At 42.1% G+C, this 24,957-nt stretch overlaps 1 protein-coding gene across 2 annotated transcripts in view; it reads left to right on the top strand.

Annotated features, from left to right (window-relative positions):
- Window positions 1-23,880, top strand: part of ANKRD13A (ankyrin repeat domain 13A) — a 56,821-nt gene extending 32,941 nt beyond the window's left edge. For both annotated transcript variants that reach the window (XM_040351506.1, XM_040351515.1), the window contains 9 exons: window positions 2,928-2,994; window positions 3,107-3,188; window positions 7,049-7,110; window positions 14,694-14,824; window positions 16,129-16,286; window positions 18,026-18,139; window positions 19,547-19,710; window positions 20,912-20,979; window positions 21,381-23,880. In XM_040351506.1, the coding sequence (XP_040207440.1) occupies window positions 2,928-2,994; window positions 3,107-3,188; window positions 7,049-7,110; window positions 14,694-14,824; window positions 16,129-16,286; window positions 18,026-18,139; window positions 19,547-19,710; window positions 20,912-20,979; window positions 21,381-21,576 (1,042 nt within the window). In that variant the 3' untranslated portion in view covers window positions 21,577-23,880. The remainder of the gene's footprint in view (window positions 1-2,927; window positions 2,995-3,106; window positions 3,189-7,048; window positions 7,111-14,693; window positions 14,825-16,128; window positions 16,287-18,025; window positions 18,140-19,546; window positions 19,711-20,911; window positions 20,980-21,380) is intronic.
- The last annotated feature ends 1,077 nt before the right edge of the window (window positions 23,881-24,957 follow it).

Here is a 24,957-nt window from a genome sequence, read left to right as displayed (position 1 = left end):
ATCCACAGAATTGTATGCTCTAGAGCACTGATGGTGAACCTTGGCACCCCATATGTTTTGGAACTACATTTCCCATGATGCTCAACTTGTTACCCCGTTTATAGATGGCTATAAAGATCAAATCTGCCAATGGAAACTTACCTGAGAGGCAGCAATCGCCCCTTCCTGGCAGGTCCAGTCCTGCAGCCAACTATTGCTTCTCTGTCAGTTGCCCAGACTGTGGTGAACTGGACTGGAGAACTCAATGAACATTCTGTTCTTCCTGCAAGATGGCTATTGCCTTCAGCCCTACCATTCTGCGTAGACTTCAGTTAGTTTAATGAAGTGTGTCAAATTTCCAGAATGTCCTTACTTTCTGTGCATATCCACAGAATTGTATGCTCTAGAGCACTGATGGTGAACCTTGGCACCCCATATGTTTTGGAACTACATTTCCCATGATGCTCAACTTGTTACCCCGTTTATAGATGGCTATAAAGATCAAATCTGCCAATGGAAACTTACCTGAGAGGCAGCAATCGCCCCTTCCTCAAGAAACCCATAGCAACTGTGGAGGAACCCCGGGCTTCATGGAACCCTGGTTGAGAAACCCTGCTTTGCCATCCAAAACTAAAAAAAAAAATGGTTTGTTTTGAAAAAATTCCCACCGAGTCTAAAAGATAAAACTTTATGTAAATTTGAAACTGCCATTTTGTGAAAATTTTAAGGTACACAAAACTGTAAATCAGTAATGAACTAAAAATTTTGGAGGTTACCCTTACACCTATGCATTGTGGTAGCAACCAATCCGCAGAATGTGTGCGTTGGGCACTCCATAATGCGAGCCTGCTTTTGTGGATAGACCTCTGTGTGTTGGTGCACCATTACTGAAAGAGACCTGCTTCTTTCTATTATGTGAAGGTTAGGAAGCTAACAATCGCAATTACCTTCTGGCTTCAATATTCTGTCCCTTGTATGCACATAAGCATGGCTTACTTTACAGATATCATACCTGATTTAGGTTACCTAATCAAATCTTATTGAACCCAGTTAGTCTATTTGCCAGACAACTGGCATCTTCAGAAAGGGAGCTGATGATGGCAGCCCCCCGTGTCTCCTAGGAAAGGTCCTCTTTAAACCTGGGCATATGTGAAGAGAGAAGATCATACAATAAATATGTCCTGGTAGAGGGTGACAACTATTTCAACAGAGGACAGACTGGTATCCTGAAAGTAAAAATGTGGCAGGCTGAAGAACTCTAATAGATTAAAGTAGATATACACTGCTCAAAAAAAAATTAAAGGAACACTTTTGAATCGAAACTCCTGGGATATTGATCTGGTCAGTTAGGTAGCAGAGGTGGAGGGTAGTAAACAGAGGGGTTTGTTTATCAGTTTCAGCTGCTTTGGTGTTCCTGAAATTAACAGGTGCACTAGATGGGCAACAATGAGAGGACCTCCAAAACAGGAATGTTTTTTTCAGGTGGAGGTGTCTGACATTCCCCCCCCCCCCCCTACTCATCTTTTCCTGACTGTTTTTCACTAGTTTTGCATTTGGCTAGGGTCAGTGTCACTACTGGTAGCGCAAGGCGATACTTGGACCCTATAAAGGTTTCACAGGCAGTCCAACTCCTCCAGGATGGCACATCAATAAGTGTCATTGCCAGAAGGTTTGCCATGTCTCCCAGCACAGTCTTAAGAGCATGGAGGAGATTCCAGGAGACAGGCAGTTACTCTAGGAGAGCTGGACAGAACCGTAGAAGGTCAGAAGGACTGGTATCTGCTCCTTTGTGCAAGGAGGAACAGGATGAGCACTGCCAGAGCCCTACAAAATGACCTCCAGCAGGCCACTGGTGTGAATGTCTCTGACCAAACAATCAGAAACGGACTTCATGGGGATGGTTTGAGGGCCCGATGTCCTCTAGTGTGCTCTGTGCTCACTGCCGGACACTGTGGAGCTCGATTTGGCATTTTCCATTGAACCCCAGAATTGGCAGGTCCGCCACTGTTTCCACATACTTTTCACAGATGAGAGCAGGTTCACCCTGAGCATATGTGACAGATGTGAAAGGGTCTGGAGAAGCCGCAGAGAACTTTGTGCTGCCTGTAACATCGTTCAGCATGACCGGTTTGGTGGTGGGTCAGTGATGGTCCGGGGAGGCATATCCATGGAGGGATGCACAGACCTTCACAGGCTACACAATGGCACCCTGACTGCCATTTAAGTATCAGGATGAAATCCTTGGACTTATTGTCAGACCCTATGCTGGTGCACGACAATGCCCGGCCTCATGTGGCGAGAGCATGCAGCCAGTTCCTGGAGGACGAAGAAATTGATACCATTGAATGGCCCCCACGCTCACCTGACCTAAATCCAAAAGAACACCTCTGGGACATTGTTTCCGTCCATCTGGTGTCGCCAGGTTGCACCTCAGTCTGTTCAGGAGCTCAGTGATGCTCTGGTCCAGATCTGGGAGGAACACTATCCGTCGTCTCATTAGGCGCATGCACTGATGTTGTCAAGCATGCACTTGGGGGCCATACAAACTACTGAGGACCATTTTGAGTTGTTGCAATGAAATTTCAGCAAAATGGACTAGCTTGCTGTATAATTTTTTCACTTTGATTTTCGGGATGTCTTTTGAAGTCAGCCCTCTGTAGGTGGATAATTTCCATTTCCATCAAATGATGTGCCATCCTTTCATACCCAACACATTACCCAGTCCATATCGGTATAGATATCCAGCATGAGTTTTTTGCCCGTTGAGATCTTATATGTTTTCAAAGTGTTCCTTTAATTTTTTTGAGCAGTGTAGCAATTTTTTCTTGGAAACCTGTAAATTTAAGCATTTGTAATATTTACTGTGCTTAAGTGTGCTAACTGTTGCCAGCTTTGTGATATATCTTTTGTTTTAGTAAAATTTTTGTCTTTTTTTTTTTTTTCTCAAGAACCAAGGCAGGATTTTGGGGCTGGCGGACCGATAAAGCAGAAAATGTAAATAATTATGAAGCAAAGGTAAGGGCAATGTTGCCTTATGTCATGAACGTGTTAATTTTTGTGCTGCTTTTTTCTTCTTGGTAATTCTTGTTTGGTAAAAATTTTGGGTTTATTCTTCTCTTCCATCAAGGTGTACTCTGCAAATAACGTCAATGTTATCACAAAAACACGGACTGAACATTTAACAGAAGACGAAAAGTCACGGTATAAAGGTATGTCGTGTTAAACAGGTGTACATATTCTGCTTAGTCCTGACTTTTTAGTTACTGTTATATATATATTATACATATGTATGGAACTATTGCTGTTGAGTTTTGACCATTTCTGAAATTGGCCTATAACAAAACATAATAGCAAATGGACTGTAGATACATTTTTAGTCTGAACATTTTAATTGAACAGTCTACCAAAAGACCTCATATTTAATCTGAGTTTCCCGTGTTGACCAGTCAGGTTTTAGTTGTCCCTGCAAGTTTAAAAATGAAAGGAATAATCTGGTTGTGTACTTTCCACCGAAATTTAGAAACCAATCGTTACAGTTTGGGGTTATTTTGCATTTGAGCTGAATCCATAATAATCATAAAGTCAAAGCTTTTCTTGTATGAAGTTGAGGCTAAGGATTTATTTAGGACTTCAGGACACCAATGTTTAAAAGCTGCTGCTCTAAAATTTCTTGTCTACAACCACCATGCCAGAATGATGGCAATCTCTGCATTTATGTGATCAAAATACATGGGGAATTGTGTGCATAATGGCTTGGTTCACACTGTTGTGACCTGAAAGTCATGCGACTTACAGGGTGACTTTAAAGTGACTTTGAAGCAACTTCAAGGAATGCCTGGGTAATCTTTCTGTAATGTCGGATCCAAATCGCATCAATAAAGATGAGGATCCGACTTGGCACAAGTCAGCTAGAAGTCAGCTTGAAGTATACAGAAACCTTTTCTAAAGTCTGAGCGACTACAGTAGTGTTAATTGGGACTCTTATTGACTAAAATGAGATTTCACATGTCACGTGCCTTGGGGGTCTCGCAAATCGGATCCCAAAATAATACACTAGATGTAAAGCCACCACTGATAAATGGGTAGATAATAGGAACGGTGCTTCAACTGATGGGAGGTAGAATAAATAGCTTTTTTCATGTGCCTCACATGTCTTGTAGTATGTCTGCACCTAGTTCACGTTGGTTGATTAGGTAGGGTCCACACTTCATGCACTAACATCCAAATACAATAAATGTCTCAGAGTTACACTGCTGTTATGGGAGCATTCCAATAAATTGAATCACAACAGGAAATTAACCACTTGACCACTGGGCACGAAAACCCCCTTAATCACCAGACCAATTTTCAGCTTTCGGTGCTCTCACAATTTGAATGACAATTACTCAGTCATACAACATTGTACCCATCTGAAATTTTTGTCCTTTTTTTCACACAAATAGAGCTTTCTTTTGGTGGTATTTGATCACCTCTGCGGTTTTTATTTTTTGCGCTATAAAAGAAAAAAGACTGAAAATTCTGTAAAAATAAAAAAAAAATTCTAGTTTCTGTCATATTAGCAGGTTATTTCTCACACACATCATATGCATACTACAAATTACACCCCAAAACACATTCTGCTATTCCTCCCGAGTATGGCGATACCACATGTGTGAGACTTTTACACAGCGTGGCCACATACGGAGGCCCAACGTGCAGGGAGCACCATCAGGCGTTCTGGAGCACCCAGGCCAATTTTGACATTTCTCTCCTACATGTAAAAATCATCATTTATTTGCTAAAAAATTACATAAAACCCCAAAACATTATATATGTTTTTTTTTCAAAAACCCTAGAGAATACAATGGCGGTTGTTGCAACTTTTTATCTTGCACGGTATTTTCGCAGCAATTTTTTGAACGCGTGTTTTTTAAAAAAAAACTGTTTTGTGCTTTAAAAAAAAAAAAAACAGTAAAGTTAGCCCAATGTTTTTGCATAATATGAAAGATGAAGTTACGCCGAGTAAATAGATACCCAACATGTCACCCTTCAAAATTGCATACGCTCGTGAAATTGCGCCAAACGTTGCTACTTAAAAATCCCCATAGGCGACGTATTGCAAGGTATTGGAGTATTGGGGGGGGGTATTGCAGAGTATGGGGGGGTGGTATTGCAGAGTATGGGGGGGTGGTATTGCAGAGTATGGGGGGGTGGTATTGCAGAGTATGGGGTGGGTGGTATTGCAGAGTATGGGGTGGGTGGTATTGCAGAGTATGGGGGGGGGGGGTATTGCAGAGTATGGGGGGGGGGGGTATTGCAGAGTATGGGGGGGGGGTATTGCAGAGTATGGGGGGGGGGGTATTGCAGAGTATGGGGGGGGGGGTATTGCAGAGTATGGGGGGGGGGGTATTGCAGAGTGTGGGGGGGGGTATTGCAGAGTGTGGGGGGGGGGTATTGCAGAGTATTGCACTTTACTTTAGCGCTTATCATTTTTTTTTTATTGCAGAGTATTGCGCAGGGATGGCTGGATCTGTGACTGCAATTGTCACAGATCCAGCCCACAGTGCGGCGGCTGCTGCTGCCGCCCGATCCCCTCCCTCTCCTCTCACACTGTACCGAACGGTACAGAGAGGAGAGGGAGGAACCGGCGTCATTACATGACAAGTGATCGCGCCGTCATTGGACGGCGCGATCACGTGGTAAGGAGCCGCTTCCATTGGCTCCTTACCGCGATCCGTGTTGCTGCGGGTCCCGTGGACCCAGCGAGCGCCGGTGATCGCGTGTGCGCGCCCGCTCGGGCGCGCAATTCTGACTCTCTGGGAGGACGTATATTGACGCCCTCCTAGAGTTAGGGAACCGCCTTGTAGCCGTATTTCGGCTATAGGGCGGTTACCAAGTAGCTAACAGCGTTATTACACTGAGCCATTCTGAAGGCACTCACCCCTGAATTAAACAGTATCCTTTCATTATGATTCAAACTAATGGGATGTCCCTGTAGATAGAGTACAGCATTGGGACCTTAGCAACATGTATGTTGCAACTTCTTCAAGCCCACAGTATCTCATCGCAGTCTCCCGGGTTTACACACTGTATTCAGGTACTGGCCGAGACAGAGCACATCTTGCCCCAAAATACGTGAATAAAAGACAGGCTTGAACTCGGGTCCTCGCCTATCGGTCATCTCTTTGACATTTTTCACCCACATTGGGCTTAGTCGTAGAGACATGATTAAGTCTTATGTAAGTGAAACATGTCAGAGGGGTGTGGTTGATGGGCGGGGACTTAAGCCGAATGGCTGCCTTTTAAAGCGGAACTTTACCCAAAAGGGGAAGTCCTGCTTTTCCAACACCTCCTCTGCTCCTCTAACACTTTTTATAGGGGAGAGTGGGTATTTAGTTTTGACAGGTACCCCCCCCCCCTCTTCTGCTTGAATCACCTAAGCCCCCCCTCTTTTCCCTGCAGCTTTCTGAGACGTGTCGCAGGTCCCAGAAAGTTGTGGGACCATGCACAAAGTGCAGCATGGCTCGCACATGCGCAATAGAAAGCAGGCTGTGAATTTGCTAGGACTCGCAACCGACTTCCATAATAAAGATGTCGGGATTCGAAAACCAATGAAGAACCGGCTTGGATGAGGACAGCGCTGGACCTCTGGACAGGTAAGTGTCGTTTTATATTAAATGTTAGCAACTATGGTATTTGTAGATGCTGAATTTTTTAGTTCTCTTCACACTGGCGTTAAAAACAAAATGTGTGGCAGTACTTGTATGTTGTAGCATTACACTGTTCTGCGCAAATTTATAATTTTATAATAATGAGTGGGACTTTGCAGTGGTCTTTATTTCAAGAAGTTTGTTATTCTATAAAACATTGCCTGGAATTTCAGATGTGCCAAGTAAGGTAGTTCTGCAGCATCCAGTGGTGACTTTAGTGCAGCATCAAAGGCCCACTGATTTTTATCATGTTGTTTGTAATATTTTATATATCTGTTTTTAGAGATGGCTAGTGCAGAAAACCTGACCAAAAGGTTTATATACATGCTCATATGTGGAGTAGAATAACCTGTATTTGTATTTATAATTTTTTCCTTCAGCTGACAGAAACTTTTTGGAGTCGCTACTTGGAACTGTAGAGCACCAGTTTGGAGCTCAGGGGGTAAGTGACACAGCGTAATTTTTGGGGCTTTAACACTTCTACATGTGCAGTGCTTCACTCATTTAGCCCTAAAGACCAAAGTGTATGGGTGGGTTACGCAGTTGTGCTCAAAAGTTTGCATACCATGGCAGAAATTTTATAATTTTGGTATTAAATTTGAAAATATGACTGCTCATGCCAAAAAACTGTCTTTTTATTTAAGGTTTGCAATCGCATGAAGCCATTTTTCTAGTTTTTTGGATCCTTTTTAAATCATAATAACAAATGGCCCTAATAAAATGTTTACATACCCTGCAATGTTTAGCCTTGTGTGACAGGAAGTCAGGTAAATCTGTGGGTGTTGTCACAGACGGGACATACATTTCTGCCTTGTTTAGACAATACACCAATTGTTATTAAGCGTCGGCTGCAAAAGTAGCCAGAAAAGGTCTAAGGGCGTTGGAAAACTTCAGCTGTTCAGAATGAGGCAATTAAGGCCTCTATAAGTAATCCAGAGGATTACCACTGATTTGCTGCATCCTGAGGCTTTGTGAGTAAGGAGAGCAGTAGCTGAAAGTCTTCTGAGGAGGTGATTGATTTTTCTGTGTGATAAAAATCAAAAAGAGACTATTGTTTTTCTGCTATATGACCAGCAGTGTCTGCACAGCACTAGGCTGTGTCAGACTCCCTAGATAGGTTCCTGTGTGGTGAAGGTAGACGCCCCAAGTGGCCAGGGTTTATTTTATGTTTGATTTTGTTTATGCTGTTTGGATGCTTGCACTTGTTTCCAGCAAGATGGAAGAATAAACCAAAATCTTTGTTTTCAACCGTCTTCGACTGTCTGTCTGTATAAATTCAGTGTGTAGTGAACCCATCCAGGGGACCACACACCCCGCTACCGAGCTAACCCCTTACACTTGGTACAGACACAGAATGTGGCACACACAGGTGAAAATGCTAAGGTTAATTTCCCACATTTATGTCTTTTTGCATCACAGTTGGTGTCTGTGTATAAATAGTCATTGAGTTTGTTAGCTCTCACATGGATGCACTAAGCAGGCTAGACACTGTGCCATGTGGAGGTAGAAAAGAACAGTCAAAAGACCTGCGTAACAAGGTAATGAAACTTTACACAGATGGGAAAGGATATAAAAAGATATGTCATCGGCTAGGATCACCGTAACAAGAATCGCTTTTTAGAGAAATCTCTTTCATCGCTTCATTCTTATATGTGTTGAACCATATGACCATGTCACATCCAGATTGATTGACATCAGCGCTGCTATGGCATTCTAAAGACATAAGAAATTTGTGGGACTTTTAAATGTCGTTATTGGTTGTTGTTGTTATTATTCACGACTTTATATAGCGCCAACAGTTTACGCAGCGCTTTACAATGTATAGTAGGGACAGCACAATTGCAGTACAGTTCAATACAGCAGGTACAGAAGGGCCCTGCTCGTAGAGCTTACATTTAAAAGGGAGGGGGTGGTGGTACAAAAGGTAATATCTGCAGAGGTTGATTTGATGGGGGTGGCTCGGGGACAGTTGTTAGGTGGGTGTGGGATAGGCTTCCCTCAATAAATGAGTTTTCAGGGATCTCCTAAAGGTGGACAGGGTAGGGGCTGATCGGCCATACCGGGCAGGGCGTTTCAGAGGATGGCAGAGGCTCTGGAGAAGTCCTGAAGACGAACATGGGAGGAGGAAACAAGGGAGCTAGAGAGCAGGAGGTCCTGGGAGGAGGGGAGGGGACGATGGGGCGATGTTGTGGTTAGTATTTTGAATTTTACACGGTGGGGTAGGTTAAGCCAGTGAAGGGATTGGCAGAGAGGAGCAGCAGTCACGGATTGGTTAATGAGGTGTATTAGTCTAGCAGCAGAATTCATATTAGACTGAAGGAGGGGTATGGCCTGCTTAAGGGTAGGCCATTATGGAGAGTTGCAGTAGTCAAGGCGGGAAATAATCAAGGAGTGAATAAGTTGCTTTATGGTGTCATTAGTCAGAAAGGGTTGAATTCTGGAGGTTAAGGCGGCAGGATTTTTATTCAGTGATTGGATGTGGGGGCTGAAGGAGAGGTCAGAGTCAAGGATTACCCCTAGCACCCTGGCATGTGTGGAGGAGGGACCAATGGTTGTGTTGATATTCATGGTAAAGTCATTGGGGGGGGGGGAGGGCATGAAGGAGGAAATGTAACAAGCTCAGTTTTAGAAAGATTGGGTTTGAATAAGTGGTGTGACATCAATACCGATATGTAATTTAGTAAGTTTGAGATTCGTGAGGAGATCGAGGGGGTGAGTTGAGGAGTGGAGAGCTAGATCTGGGTGTCATCGGCATAGAGGTGCTATTGGAAGCCATGGGAGGTTATCAACTGGCCCAGGGAAGAGGTATAGAGTGAGAATAGGAGGGGTCCAAGGATGGAGCCTTGGGGTACTCCAACAGAAAGAGGGGTGGAAGAGATGGAGTTGTGACACTGAAAGTGCACTGATATGGGTAGGAGGAGAACCAGGATAAAGCAGAATCACATAGGCCAAGGGAGTGTAATTTGCAGAGAAGCAGGTGGTCAACTGTGTCGAAGGCAGCAGAAAGTTCTAAGAGTATGGAGTAATGGCCATTGGTTTTAGCAGTTAGTAGGTCATTGGTGATCCTGTAGGGGATCGGGAAGGTTGTTGTCCGTAAGGTAGCAACTCATTAGGTCATGGACAAGGCATTCGATGAGCTTGGAGGCAAACGGGAGCAGGGAGATTGGTCTTAAGTTATTCAAACAGGTGGGGTCTAGTGGTGTGTTTTTTTTTTTTTTTTTTTTTTTTTTAAGTATTTTGGTAACCAGTGCATGTTTGAGCAGGGAAGGAAAGGTGACAGGGAGAGGTTGAAGATGTGGGTTAGGGAGTTGAGGATAGAGCGGGAAGGTGGTCGCAGTAATTGAGGGGACAGGTAGTAAGGTTGGCCATGGAGAGGAGTTTATGAACTTCATCTGTGATACCTGGGCAAAAGGAGAAGAGTATTGAGTGTGGTGTTGGACCTGGTGTGTTGGGTAGGGAAGGAATTTGAATGCTGGATATCTCCTTTGCGAATTGTCGATTTCGTCATGTTTATATTCACGTTTATTTTATAGTGGCTGCTAATATGAATACAGAAGTTTCTGCATTTTTTTTATATAATTTTTTTTCAGGTTAAAAGCAAAATTGTATTGAGATAACATCTATTCCTTGTAAGGGTGTTTCCTTTGGCACTGAGTAGTGCTACTGGGACGTTTTCAATGCATTTCTGGGTTTTGTTAAATATACCTAAGACTATTTTCAGACAGTTCCCAGCAGATCCTAAGCCCCATCAGAAAATTGGGAACTATTGTCCTTTAACCAGTTCCTTACCGAGCCATAGTAAAATGACATTGGCAGGAACCTTCTCTCCCTCCGGGTGGACGTCAATATAACGTCCTGGGTTTCCCGGCGGTCCTGTGGGTGCACGCATGCCGCATCACTCGGGAGCCGGGCACCCGCCATTGCCTGTGATCACAGCAGGACCGTGGATCTGTGTGTGTAAACGCACAGATCCATGTACTGTCAGAGGAGAGGAGACCGATGCGCGTTCCCAGTACAATACCTGTGCATTGAGTATTGTCAGGAAGCTAGTTGTTAGTCAATTTGGACAGAGAATAATTCCCAATCCCCATTAAATTAGTGAGTACAATGCCTGGTGGGTGTGGAGATGGGATTCTGTGTAAATCTTGCGGCATTTTATGTGTTCCTTGATCACCTGATCGAGGGCGAATACTGCTGTGCAAAATGTAGGCACGTTGTTTCACTGGAAGCCCAGGTTCTTAATCTACGGAAGCAATTGTCAACACTGAGAAGACTCACTATAGTAGAGTTGGGATTGTACCTGGCAGGTGCCAGCACAAAGGCGGATGGAGATGACGAGGGGCAGGCACCAAAGCGGAGTAGATGGGTGACAGTCAGGAAGGGTAGATGGGGAAAGTGCCAGGGAGGCCAGTCCTGGGCTGGAACATCCCAATAAGTACACCCCGTTGAGTGACATTGGTGAAACCAGTCAGGGACCAGCATTGCTGGAGCTAGAGTGACTCCCCCCCCCCCCCACCTGCCAGGGGAATAACTCCTTCAGTGAGGGTGAGAGTAAACCCAAGTGAAACGAAAGACAGATACTGGTGGTAGGGGACTTAATTCTCAAGACAGAGAGGGCAATCTGTCATAAAGACCTGAAGCACCGAACTGTATGTTGTCTACCGGGTGCTCGGGTTCGGCACATCACAGATCTGGTGGACAGATTACTGGGAGGGGCTGGGGAAGACCCGGCTGTCATGGTGCATGTTGGCACCAATGACCAAGTCAGAGGAAGATGGAGTGCCTTAAAATACGATTTTAGTGACCTAGGAGCTAAATTGAGGAAAAGGACCTCCAAGGTAGTATTCTCAGAAATATTACCGGTACTTTAAGCCACACCAGAAAGGCATCAGAAGATTTAGGGAAGTAAACAAGTGGCTGAGGAGCTGGTGTAGAAAGGAGGGGGTTTGGGTTCCTGGAGAACTGGGCCGACCTTGGTTATGAGGAAAGGTTACGAGCACTGAACTTATTCTCTCTGTAGAAGAGATGCTTGAGAGGGGATATGATTTCAATGTAAAAATGCCGTACTGGTGACCCCACAATAGGGATAAAACTTTTCCATGAAAGGGAATTTAAAAAGACACGTGGCCAGTCACTAAAATTAGAAGAGAAGCGGTTTAACCTTAAACTGTGTAGAGAGGGCTCTTTACTGTAAGAGCGGTAAGGATGTGTAATTCTCTTCCACAGGCAGTGGTTTCAGCGGGGAGCATTGATCATTTCAAAAAACGATTAGATAAGCACCTGAACGACCACAACATAGAGGAATGTACAATGTAATTCTGACATAAGAGCACACACACAGGTTGGACTTGATGGACTTGTCTTTTTTTTCAACCTCCACTACTATGTAACTTCAATAAAACACCTTTTAAGACATGGAAAAAGAAAATCCAATCCTTGGATCATTCAGTGATTCTGTCCAGTCAGGAGAACATCTCCCTGACATGGTGGATCTCCTGGCATTGGGGATGACAATCCTTCACTTGGAACATGGTAAAAACAGATGTGAGCTATACAGGCTAGGGCGGCGTTAACGCACTGATTTTTTCAGGAGATATGGAACCAAGAGCCATTAGACTGCTTCTGCACCATTTGATGTCCCTTCTACAAGGTCACCCAATAGGAGCACAATTGGACAATGCCACTGCAGTGACCTACATAATTCATCAAGGGGGCACCAGAAGCATATCGACCCTGGGGAACAATAGGAGTCCAATACTCTCATGGACATAATCTTACTTTTAGACTTTCTCAACAGTCCACGTTCAGGGAGTAGACAATAGGCAGGTGGATTTTCTAAGCCATCAATGACTAGACCTGAAGAGTGGTCTCTGCATTCAGAGATCTTTCAAAATTTGTCTAAGATGGGGGAACACTAGAGGCTGACATCCTGGCCTCCAGGTTCAAAAACAAGCTGAGCAAATTTGTTACCAAGACCAAGTATCTCCTAGCCTTCACAGTAGATGCTCTGGTGATTCCTTGGCGTCCATTCCAACTGGTTTATGCCTTCTCTCTGATGAAGTTCCTCCCTCGATTGCTGTGGAAGATAGAGGAAATGTTTCCGATGAGTCTCGCTGCCCCAAAAGACTGTGGTAAACAAACTCGGGCTTCTGGCGGATAAACCTGGACTTTTTCTAAACAGGCTAGACTTATTGACCCATTCTCCCTGCTCCATTCTTTATTCCATGGCTTTATCACATGGCTATTGAAAGCCAATTCCCAAAGGATAGGGTTATTTGAGTCGATCATTTCCACTTTCATTTTCTCAGTGTAAAGAAAATCCAACTCCTGTAAGTTTTACCATCACTTATGAAAAGCCGCCTTTGCATGTTGCGAGGATAGAAGGCTTAACCCTAGTTTTCCATATGAACCAAAGGCAGATTTCTGGGTCCATCTGGTGAGTGGCCATTTTATCCGGTGACGGTGTAGGCACTATTTGCGGTGAAGGTGGAAACACAGCTGGGCATCACTGCAAGAAATTATCTATTAAGGACTTCCTTAGCACATATACATATATCTATTTTTTATTATTATTATTTTTTTAATTTTTATTTTATACTTTTTTTGTATAAAATACATTTTCTTGCTTGCTTGGGGCACATTCAAGCTGTGGATTGTAACAGTAGCATATTTGAAATCTTTTTGGATTTATTTCACATTTCTTTTTGATGGATTGAGAAATTCATATGTTATAGTTTGGCACAGGGCACTGTATTGGTATTTATTGCACACTATTTGTTGATTATTTGCACAACAATTAATAATCATAGACACATGTACTTACTTTTTGTTTTTTGAGTAACAAGTTCACAGGATCAGTCGTGGTAAAATGTTTATATAAGTTAGCGCAATACACTTCACAAATACACAAATCTAAATCCAACCTTTTGAGGTTGCACTTTTTTTTTTGCAGCAAGACTTAATAAGAATATGGATATTATCTTGGCGCCGGTAACACACACACAATTTTTAACCCTAGTTTTACTCTGTCAATTGTATTTTGGCCATTCAGTCTGGTCTTGACAAGGGTCCGGCCCGAAGTACCCTCAAGAGATACAAGTTTCTGCCTTCCATCCTCTTTAAGAAACCCCTTGCCAAGCAAGCTCTTTTTAGGACTTTTCTTCAGGGAGATACTTATGTCATTCCCTCAGTTTGACTTCCTGTGTTACCTTGAGATCTTAACCTTGTGATTTCTACTCTTCAGAGACTCCCTCCCCCACCCATTGAACCAATTTAGAAGACCTCACCTTTCCTCTGTCCTTCCTCAAGACCTGACTGATCTTCCTCAAAGCTACAGCCTATCTACACAAGACTAAGTCCCTCTTTGTTTTGCCCGTGTCTCTCATTAAGGACACCCTACTTCCCACTCCACCATTGCCAGGTGTGTTGGAGAAATCCTTTCCAGGGCATATACCCTTAAGAACAAGGTTCCTCCCTTTTTTATCAGAGCCCCTTTCACCAAAGCTGGTGGTGTCTCCTGGGCGTTTCAGCAGCAAGCTTCTGTATCCAGGATTCGTAAGGCTGCCAAATACAGTACATTCCAGGGCAGAGGTCCTTCCCTTCTGTGTCTTGATCACTCCTTTTTACTTCCTAAAAAACCTGGAGCTCCGCAGAATGGGCAAGGTTATATGGATACGCTCTAGGAGCGGCCCTGGCAAAAGTTTTTTTGCCAGTGTTCAGTCACCTGAAGGTAGCATCCTATAACCCATGGTCTATAAATATCAGTCCTATACTGTACTCCTAGGACAAAATATTTGAGAACTTGTTTTTGGAAAAAAAAAAGGAATAAGTGCCCTCATTGAATTGAAAGATTTCCTCTATATTTGTGACAACCTAAAATGTTGGGTTCTATCGTATTTGTTTATCAAGACAAACATAGAGAAAGTGATTTTACATATACATGACATAAATGGGTAATTTGAATATCTGACTTTAAAATTTGTCTAAAATACGATTAATTTATCAGACTTTTTTTATTGTTCACAGGACCTTACTACAGAGTTTGCCACAGCTAACAACCCTACAGCTATAACTCCTGAAGAGTATTTTAACCCTGAGTTTGAACTTCAAAACAGAGACATTGGGAGGCCCAAGGAGTTGGCTATTAGGACGCAAAAGTGAGTAATGAATTAAACTTTGCAGTAAGTGATGTGTTTAAAAGATTAATTATGTTTGAAACTGTAGCAAGAAATTCTCAATATGTGTCCACTGAGACTAGATACACACAATCTAGGTTTATATGCTGTGATATCATGATCTCCATCTCAACCAATCCGAGAAAGCCTTGTATTCATTGGTTAAGATACAGGGCCCTCCCTAAGGCAGAGATACAGTTAGGTGCGACTCTGTATATCCATAGCAAAAGGGAAGTCGCTGGTACTTCTGCTGGAACATATCTCATGCCTAGCACAAGTTACTACAGTATATAGAGCCTAAGAAGTGCGCCAACCTGTACTTGCATGCAAATAATTTTGTTCGGTCCAAGCTTGTGTAGCACTACTCCCGAAGGAGCTGCTGGTTTAAATTGCGTTTTGCACGTTACCTCTAAGTTACCTCTAAGTATTCAAAGTTCCTGTATTCACCACTCACTCCTGAGTGGGCATTGCTCACCCGGATAGACCCCTCTCACATGGCCTAGCATCCGGAATGATGTACGGACAGTATAGAAACAGTCTCTGCCACAGACCGTCTGAAAAACACAGAATGGATAGTCAGGAATCCTCTGCCACAGGATTTAAAGTCCCGAACTTCCTGCCTTACAGCCAAAGAGCCTTTAAGCCAATCCGGCGATCCCTTTTCCTTAACGAGGTTACCAGGCCTTTTCCAAAACATCAGCTTGCCTTGCTTGTCTCCTCCAGGGCAGGTCCTCCCCCGGTTTCCTTCCCTAAGAAGCTTCCTTCACTTGGATGGACAGCTTGGGATCCCCTGTAGAACCATAGGACCCAGCCAGCATAGCCGGGCCTACTTGATGGGAACACCGCTTCAGATCAGCGTGGTCCAGAGACTGGAATCACACAACACCCACCTCGCACCAGGAGGGCAACGAGGCGAAGGACCCCAAAAAACGGCGTCTGCCCTTAAGTACTCCTTCCCAGCGGAACCACTCCCACTGGGCTGCTGCCGAGAAGGGTCACCTAACACACTATGGTTTGCCCGAGTTCCAACATGGGCCTAAAGTGGTAACGCCACCTACAGGCAACAAGGGAAAAAATCCTCTACCGAGCACAACCACAGCCAGAACAGAGGCAAATTTAAATAGAATTAACAGAGTCTGAGCCCAACTATGGCTTAGACACCCCTAAATTTACAATACGTTCGACTCATTAGGAGACCAGAGCTACACTTGCCTAACCAAATTATTTAAAGATGAACTGTGCACACTATATATTTTTCTTTAACTTTTTTTTTTTTTTTCTATCAGGTTTAAGGGCACTTTGTGGATGTGTGAAGACTTTCCTTTGTCCTTGGCAGAGCAAGTCACCCCCATAATAGACCTGATGGCCAGAACAAGCTCTCATTTTGCTCACTTGAGGGATTTCATAACATTGCAGTTCCCACCTGGATTTCCTGTCAAGATAGGTACACATTACTTTTACTTGCATGCCAATGAGTCTTTGAGGAAAACACTTTTGTGGATTTTTTTTTTTTACATAATAGAGTTAAATGGAATATTATTAGCTTAATGAAAACTAAATTATTGGCCAATACTGTAATCTCTCTGGCATTGGAGTCCTCTTTTCCTCCAGGTGTGGCTGATATATTTTTGGCCCTTTTAGGTTTTCACTACCGTAATGTAAGACTTTATGGCCCAAATGAACCAGTTATTTACCTACTCTATCCACAGAGGCCACAAGCTCAGTCCCGGGCTTTCTGCTGCTGGACTCTATATCTGATTTACCCATGACCTTAGCAGCTAAGACATCAGCTGCTGAGACTGATTTCCTACATTTTTTGACTGAGCTTGCCCCTGAGAAGTTCCACAGTCAAGCTTTTCTTGCCAAATTAGGAGAGGCTGCTTTGGTGCACATTACTTTAAAACTAGAAAATGAGCCTGTTGCGTTTACTAGTTCTGTTTCCATTCTTGCGTTATTTAATGCTACTAAGGCTGCAAAAGCCTTTTCCCATAGCACCTGCTGTTCCAACTCTCTCTACATCTCTTTGTTTTGAAGAAGCATAATGTATATGTGAAACTTTGTTATCCCATGGTCCGTTGTTTAAGTCCTGGTGGCAGTCTTTCAATAAATCTGTTGGGTGGATGTTGGTGTGCAGCTAATTTTTCTCACTTGGTCCACAGCTCTATGGACATTGGAAACCCTTCGACAAGCTGTTTGCTTCCCTAAGCACTTTATTAGCCTTGTATCTGTTTTGGGGAGGATTTTGTATAAAAGGAGCCCACATTAACAAAATGACTACCATACTGTAGGAGGATTCACCTGTCTCTAAGGACCTAACAAATGTGGTCTTCTCTAGTGCTCAGTCCTTGCTGGCAGGCCCTGCTCTTCAATAAATCTGTCTGGGACTTTACTTTGCCAAAACGTGTCTGACTGCTAAAAATCCCTTTAAGTTAGATCCCATTAATGCTGCAGTGAGATTCTTGATTATAGAACGCATATAGATCCCGTTAATGCTGCAGTGAGATTCTTGATTATAGAACGCATGACTCGTATGCCTGTAGCTTTATTACTATAATCGAGGTGATACTTTTATCGGGGACAATACTTGGTGCCAAGAGCACCCACCTACCTCAGTGGCAGAATTATAAGGAACAGACCGCAATGTTTGCCTTTTTGGGAAATGTAACCGTGCCCTCCAAGTCAAGACCCCAAAGGTTTGCTCCCAGTTCGCTTTCAAGGGATAGGACAACCCAGCACAAAAGGGGTGTAAAGTAGATGACTTTAATTTTTTTTTATTATTTTCAGCATTTCAGAAAATTACAAACCTTATCTTGAAACGTATACAATGCAATTTATCTTCAGTTCCCGTCCTAGAGGGAGAGGGGGGCGGGGGAACCACACAAAAGGAAAAAGAGAAAAAAAAATTCCAAAGGTTTAATTACTCGGCCCAGTATCCGAGCGATCACCTTCGCCACTTCTTCCCAAAATGGCCAGATTTTAGGGCAGACCCACCATATGTGCCCATGTGCAGCTCGCAGGGTGAGGTCGAGTCAGAAATTGAATGTAATTTTACTGGTGTATAATGCCATCAAGATAAAAGTTTACCTCCGTTTTTATTCTACTCGAGGTGGCGGGCATATAAAAAAATTGTATGAAAATTATTTGGGTTTGCCTACAATTTTATTGTTTGTTTTAATCCCACAGAAATCCCTTTGTTTCATGTTTTAAATGCAAGAATTACATTTGGAAATGTGAACACTTGTAGCCGAGCAGAAGACTCTCCCGGTACTCCAAAAGGCACACCTGAAGAAGAGGAAGGTGAGTTTTCCTAAAAAAAAATGTACCAAAATAGAAAACCTTTCATGGCACTGATAATAATACTGTTTGCTACCTTGTGCTGGCTCCTATTTTGCACCTTGGATGTCTGATATGGTCCAGTGTCAAAGGTGCAAAAGTACAGAAATGTGTATAAAGCTGTATTCTGCAAGACATTGCTGGAGAATCGTAGTGTCCGATATCTGCATTCTATTAAAAAGTTTGCAATTCCATGCAAAAAAGGAAGCTGTATTAGAATTACATTTTCAGCAGTGGGGGGGGGGGGGGGGGTTTAAGGACTTTTTAGTCTATGGTTGTAAAGGAGATTATGCAAAGGTTGGGGGAGTATAAATAGGAGGGGGCAGAACTGGGAAAGAGAAGGGGAGAGATAACTAAAGTAGCGGAGAGTAAAGTCTTGTACACACGATCGGATTATCCGATGGGAATTGTGTGATGGCAGGCTTATTTTGGAAAATCCGACCATTTTTACGCTCCATCAGAAAAATGTTGCCGGATTTTCCAGGGACAAATGTGGGATAGCATACTTTAAAATTGTCTGCCAACAATTGTGTGTTGTCGGATTTTCCGATCGTGGAACAAAACTCCAAAGTACAAACGCATGCTCAGAAGCAATGCTCACCATAACACAACATTAGCAGAAGTTGCCCAAAGGGTGGCTCTAAAGAGCTGAAAAAAACACTTAGTTTCCTGTGTGTTGGCCAAAAATTATTTGCCCTTTTGTATGCAATACAAGTTCACGGCCAACGAATGCCCTTCGGACAAAAGTCCTATGCTTTGTCCGATGAAAATACGATCATGTGTTTGAGGCTTAAGAGTGAGTGGGGAGTAAAAACAGGGAGGGGAAAGAGTAAGGCTACAGAAGTTTGGTCTTTTTTCTGTGCACCAGAATTTTATATTTACTATTCAGTGGCATATTGAAAGTGTACCCTGTTGAACCAGGTCATTGCATGTATCATATCTTTTTATATCCTTGCTGTCATTCACCCTGGCAAACCATAGGCGTAGTGTTTGGAGGTTTTATTCTGTTTCAATAAATAAGATCAGCACATTCTTGTACTCTTTCATAAACCAAAGCTTTAGATTCAAGAGGATTGCTGAACGGTTTGTGGTTAAGAAGGTGCCAGTGAGGTGGGTAATGATTTTTCTAACCTGCTGCTAAAATGAGCCTATCCTACTCGTATTACAGACTTAAAAGTTAACTTATGCCCCTTCAAAATTCTGGGAGCTGCAAGGAACAGGGTTTGGGCACCTTTCACATACAGGGTGGCACAGGAAGTGGAAACTTAATCCAGTGAGGACAAAGCATTAATAACCGAACTAATGTTTAAACCCTTACCTACGTCGTCCCATACTAAGAAAATAATGCTCATTTAATCCCGTGCTCTTTAGTTGCAGCTGCACTTCCAAAGTTTGAAGTTGATCAGTCAGTCTTTGAGATTCCACCATCCTACCATATCCAGGAAAATGGGAGGAGTCTTCACATACGGGATGAAGATGATGAAATTATGCAGTTTGCCATTCAGCAGAGCCTTCTGGAGTGCAGTACAAATCAGGTGAGCTTTTCCCCATTATTATTTGCCCAAATGATGAAGGTAAAAGCAATTTAAAGTCATTGCTTGTATCATGCTGAAGCAGTTCATTAGTGGCCTTTGGTGTTTTTCTAAATTTAACGGATAAGTTCACCTTTCGAAACATGGTACATGTTGCACCCATATTCAGGGTTTAACATGTTAGTGTTGCACCAGCCCCCATATCCCCAGTTGAGAGGGCAAGTGTGGGATCTTCTCTCGCACTCGCTGTTACAATTTTGAAAAAGCCACTGCCGGGATCCGCCCATCTGGCTCCATCATTCATTCAGAGTTCTGTGAATGTTAGAACTACAACTACTGACAGCCTGTGTAGCTGTTGGCTTGTAGTTCTTAATGAACTACCAGGGTGCTGTCGAGTGCTCTGGTAGTTCATTGATTCTTCCTGTCAGTGTGAAGCTGCCTGCCTGTATGAGTCACGAGAAGACAGCTTTCACAGACAGTCTGCAGGAGTCGCAATGCTTTGCAGGCTCCTAGTAAAAAAATTAAAATAAAATAAAAAAACTTATTTTTTCTTTTTTTTCCTGCAAAAAGATATGCAATTTTTATTATTTATAAAAAAAGTTTTTTACAAAGGTATCCCTTTTAAAAAATAAAAATGTTTAATATTTAAAGGCTTTTATTTCTAACATACTGCAAGGTTGTATGCTTTCCCCCACCACATACACTGCAGAGGTAATAGCCCTGCATTGTATGTTTTTTTGTTTTTTGAGCCCTTGCAGAATGTGTGCGGAAAAACCGATGTCTCTGCACCATGGTGTGAACGAGGCTGATGGGAGAGAATTGTTGCTTTAGAAAATGATCAGTTAAATACAGTTGGTGGAACAAAAAAAACTATTTTCTGGACAGCTGCATGCCAAAAAAATTGTTGCCTTTTATTTGTAAAAACTGGAAAAGCACCACAAGCCGCACTACACTTTGTGTTTAATCCAGCTATAATTAAACACAAAGTGTAGTGTGAAACGCGTCAGCTGTTCAGTTTTGCTGTGGCTTGTGGTGCTATATGCATTGTCTGCACCTGTGGTTTCTGTGCGGAGGACTGTCACAATTTAGATCTGCCTGGAGCGGTAACTTCCCTTTTCCTTAAATACAGTTGGTGGATTTAAATTTTTATTATTTTTTTTTTTAATTGAGTTTGATGTTTCCCATATTCTATTTTTCTTTATAGCCTTTGTCTCCAAGCCAGTCTAATGGAAGTATCTCCTCAAATCAGGGTTTTAATGCTCAGTATGAAAGGTAACATTATGCCTATTTTAAACGTGTAAAACAGTGTGTGTCTGTGTGTGTGTGTGTGTGTGTGTGTATATGTAATATATATATATATATATATATATATATATATATATATATATATATATATATATATATATATATATATATATATATAATGTGTGTGTATATGTATGTGTGTGTGTGTGTGTGTGTGTGGTAAATCTGATTATAAACATATATGTGTGTAAATAGGACACACTCTTTATTTCCTTTGTCTTTCTCTCCCTCTCTCCCTCTCTTTCTGTCACATACATACACACATGCATGCATGCATACATACATACATACATACATGCATACATACCATAAGGTACATTTAAAATGGTGCTTGTAAAAAATAAATAAATGTTTTCCCTACCCTTTAGGGCCCTGCAGGAAAGCCTTCTTGCCAACTCTATAAGTGCCCATTCCAGTCTTAGCAGCCACTCTCCAAGCTATGACAAGGACTTGCAGTTTGCTATGGAACTGTCCGCCAAGGAACAGGAGGCACAGGAGAAGCAGCGTCTGCAGGAGGAGGCAGAACTTGAAGAAATCCTGCAGCTTTCTCTCTTGGAAAAATAAGCCATGTTGTTTTACGGACATGCTCTGGCAAAGGAACCTCCTATGATACGGGTCTAGCCCTTGTCCTTCCTCCTACCAGCAGTGATTCCACCATGACCGAGGGCCAAAAGATCACTCCACAGACTCTGTATCTACCAAAGAACTGTACACTTTTGATATTTTATAATTTAATTTTTGTTTTCCCTTTTTGCTTTAGGGACTTGCACACCGGGGACTCTGCCTCCACCTTGTTGATTATTTAGCTGTGCAAATGTCAGCAAGTTTTCAATGAACAAAATCTCAGTGATGGAGATCCGACGTTCAATATGTAAATGCATTTTGTTTTGTTACACAGACTTTATTTTTCCTTTTTTCTCTTTTTATCAGTCAATGAAACACAAGTGTATTCTTACCTTATATAAACAAACTAAGAACTCATTGACACTTTATACAGGGTGCCTGATAGAATGTATGTTGGTAAATCACAGGATATTTCTTCAGGTGGAAGAAAACAGAGGTTGGCACTGCTCTATATTTAAGGCTGTTTACAGTGTACGGGATATTCATGTCAAGAAAATATGGAGCTGTGCCCTCTTCAAAGTTGGTTATTTATCCTTTATCCATCTGTATAATAGAGTTGTCTAAAGGGTCAATCCACCGCCTAACTGATATTTCAGTCATTTCAAATCTCTCCGCTGGATATTTTATTTATTTCACAGAGAATGCAGCAGAGGGGAATGAAACCGCAAAACGAGAGTGAGGACAGGATTAGAAATGCCAGTGTGGAAATTTCACTGCTGCAATACTGTATACTTATGCTGCATAAGAAACGAGTTGGTGATTCAGCACACCAGCACCTATCTATAACAACAGCATCAGTTTTGTGTCAACCTAGATTTTAAAAGGGCATATATTAGTGGAATTCATAGAAGTGTTGCAGATCATTAAAGGATAAATGTGCGTATGATAAAGGAAACCTATTTCTGGCTAGACATTCCTCCTAAATCTTTATACCTACCTGTCCCCTGCTCTTTCATGAGCTCTGCTGTGCAGTTTCCTTGACCTTTTTTTTTTTTTTTTTTTTTTTTTTTTAATGGTTCTCCTAGCCAGGCTCTGCTCTTCTGCCATTCAGAGGTGCCACAAGATCTATTCATTCCTTCAGAAATGCCATCTACTTTTCATCACAGCTTACATCCTTTAAAGGAATTTTGACTAGCCATGACTAAAAAGGCTAGTTGCGTGGCTGCTGATTCAAGGGTATTTTCCTAGTAACTTGCCCAGACCAGGAGCTCTGATCTCCCTGGATCTATGCTTGTTTTGGATTCTCGTTTCACTTTCCGAATACTTGTTATGTGTGACTCAAAGTATTGAATCAAGACATCCAGGCAAGTAGCATTTTCAGTGTCGGCAATGGAATCTTACATTTTTTTTTTCTCTCCATACGTTTCCTTTAACGCTCATACTATACATACTGTTTGCTATGTTCAGAACTTTTTAATGTATTTTCCTGTAGTTAAATCAGAAGATAAATCTGATCTGCTCTTCTTTTTTATGAGGAAATTTTCCACAGTCCATAGAAAACAGTCGGCAATCAGCTTTGAAAATTTTTATTACTCTGAATTGCTAGAAAACGAGTGCATTTGAGTATTTTTGTAATACAGGGCAATGAGCGAACTCTGAAAACCAGAGCAGCTGATGATGTATGTGACTTTGGAAGCTTAACGTAGCTAAGTTGGAGATATGGTTAAAGTAGGTTACTGTACACCTCTGCATCAAGTTGCTATAGAGGTTAACCCTTTCTTCTAGAAAGCAGCTAGCATAAGCGGTTTCAATGAGGATAACCAATTTTTTTCCTAGAATGTAGCTAGCAGTAAAAAAACAAACCAATGGAGACAACTTTCTTCTAAAAATCCAAATTTTCAATTGTAAAAACCTGAGGGAATGGGAAAAAAGTTAATTAATTCTATTGACTTTCATCTCCTAACCTGTGGTAGAAAAATGTAACAACTTTAGTTTCAAATTGGACAATGCCTTCTCATATAGGGTTTATTTATAAAGATGGTGCAGAATTTCAAAGTGTTGGCACTTCTCAATTGGCAGTGGTCTGATGAGTGCTACCAGACATATTTGTAAAGCTTTATACAGCTTTGAAAAACAGCCCAATAATGTGGATTGGTCAAATAATTAAACCAGATTGCCAGAATGAGAAAAAAAGCGGCACTGAAAATAAAAATGGCAAAATGGAGTGAAACCGCTAATACAGAGGAAAATTAAGAATATAGTATGACGATTATTTGTGTATAATGGTTTATAGACTACTATAGTCTTGTTAAAGTACAAAATATCACCACTTTATGGTAAAAACGGTTAAAAAAAAACAAATGACTTCATGTAAAACTGTGAGCTGTTGAATAATAAGCTTTTTTAAGCAAATCTTGTGTCATATAAAAAAACACAGACATACGGCCTATTTTTAAAGAGGACATATGTGAAGAAGGGACTAGCTCCTGTTCAAAAATGCAAAAGCCTCTTTATTTTTTTTTCTTTCTTTATTTTTGTGTATACACTCCATTCAAGGTTAATGTAATATAAACTCGCCTTGGGTAAAAACTCAATGTTAGAATCCTGAAGAGCTACTCAGATTTGACCAGACTTGAAGGAGAGGCATGGTTAAAGCTTTTTTGGTGAGTGAAGGCTGAAGCCCGCCGTCGCCTTACCACAGCGTCTCCCCGCAGGGATGTAGGCCCAAGGGAGGGGGCGAGCACGCTGACTCACCCCCAGCCAAAATGGCTCGGATGATGGGGGCAAGCTTACTGAGGAGGAATAGGAAGTGAGAAATTCAGACAAAGAAAACAAATATTTAGAAGGAAAATCGAAGGAAAAGGTAAGGAAGTCAACAATGCACTAGCTTAAAGGAACCTATTTAGAAAATAAAAAACAAACCTTTACATCCCCTTTAAGTCACAGAGCTGGTCCAGGCTCTTAAAAGATACTGGCCATGTGGTTGGGATCTGCCCAGAAGCCTGGAACGGCAGCTGGCTCAAGCTCTCTGAAATCCGCTGAGAGCCTGAGCCAGCCCCACTTGAACCCCCACAGCCAAACGCTCCAGTGAGAGAGCTACTGACTGACAGTCTTTGCCGTTTTGGAAGTGTATGCTTCCACAGGATACTCATTATTTGCCTTTATGGTATTTTTATTCATGCTTCGGTAGCCTTTTGATCCTGCAGTTAACACTTTTAAAAAAAAAAAGAAGTAAAAAACTAGTTGGCTTCCTGTTAAATGGCCACTGACTCTTAATGAGCTGTTGTCGCGTAGAAGAAAAAAGTACGTACATGACTATAAGATTGGCTAACAAGCTTGACTAAGGATTTTTGCCAAAGTGGGTGGGGTTAGCAAAATAAA

The sequence above is a fragment of the Rana temporaria genome, chromosome 1, assembly GCF_905171775.1.
Source record: "Rana temporaria chromosome 1, aRanTem1.1, whole genome shotgun sequence".
NCBI lineage: Eukaryota > Metazoa > Chordata > Amphibia > Anura > Ranidae > Rana > Rana temporaria.
This window is presented reverse-complemented; position numbering and strand designations above follow the sequence as displayed.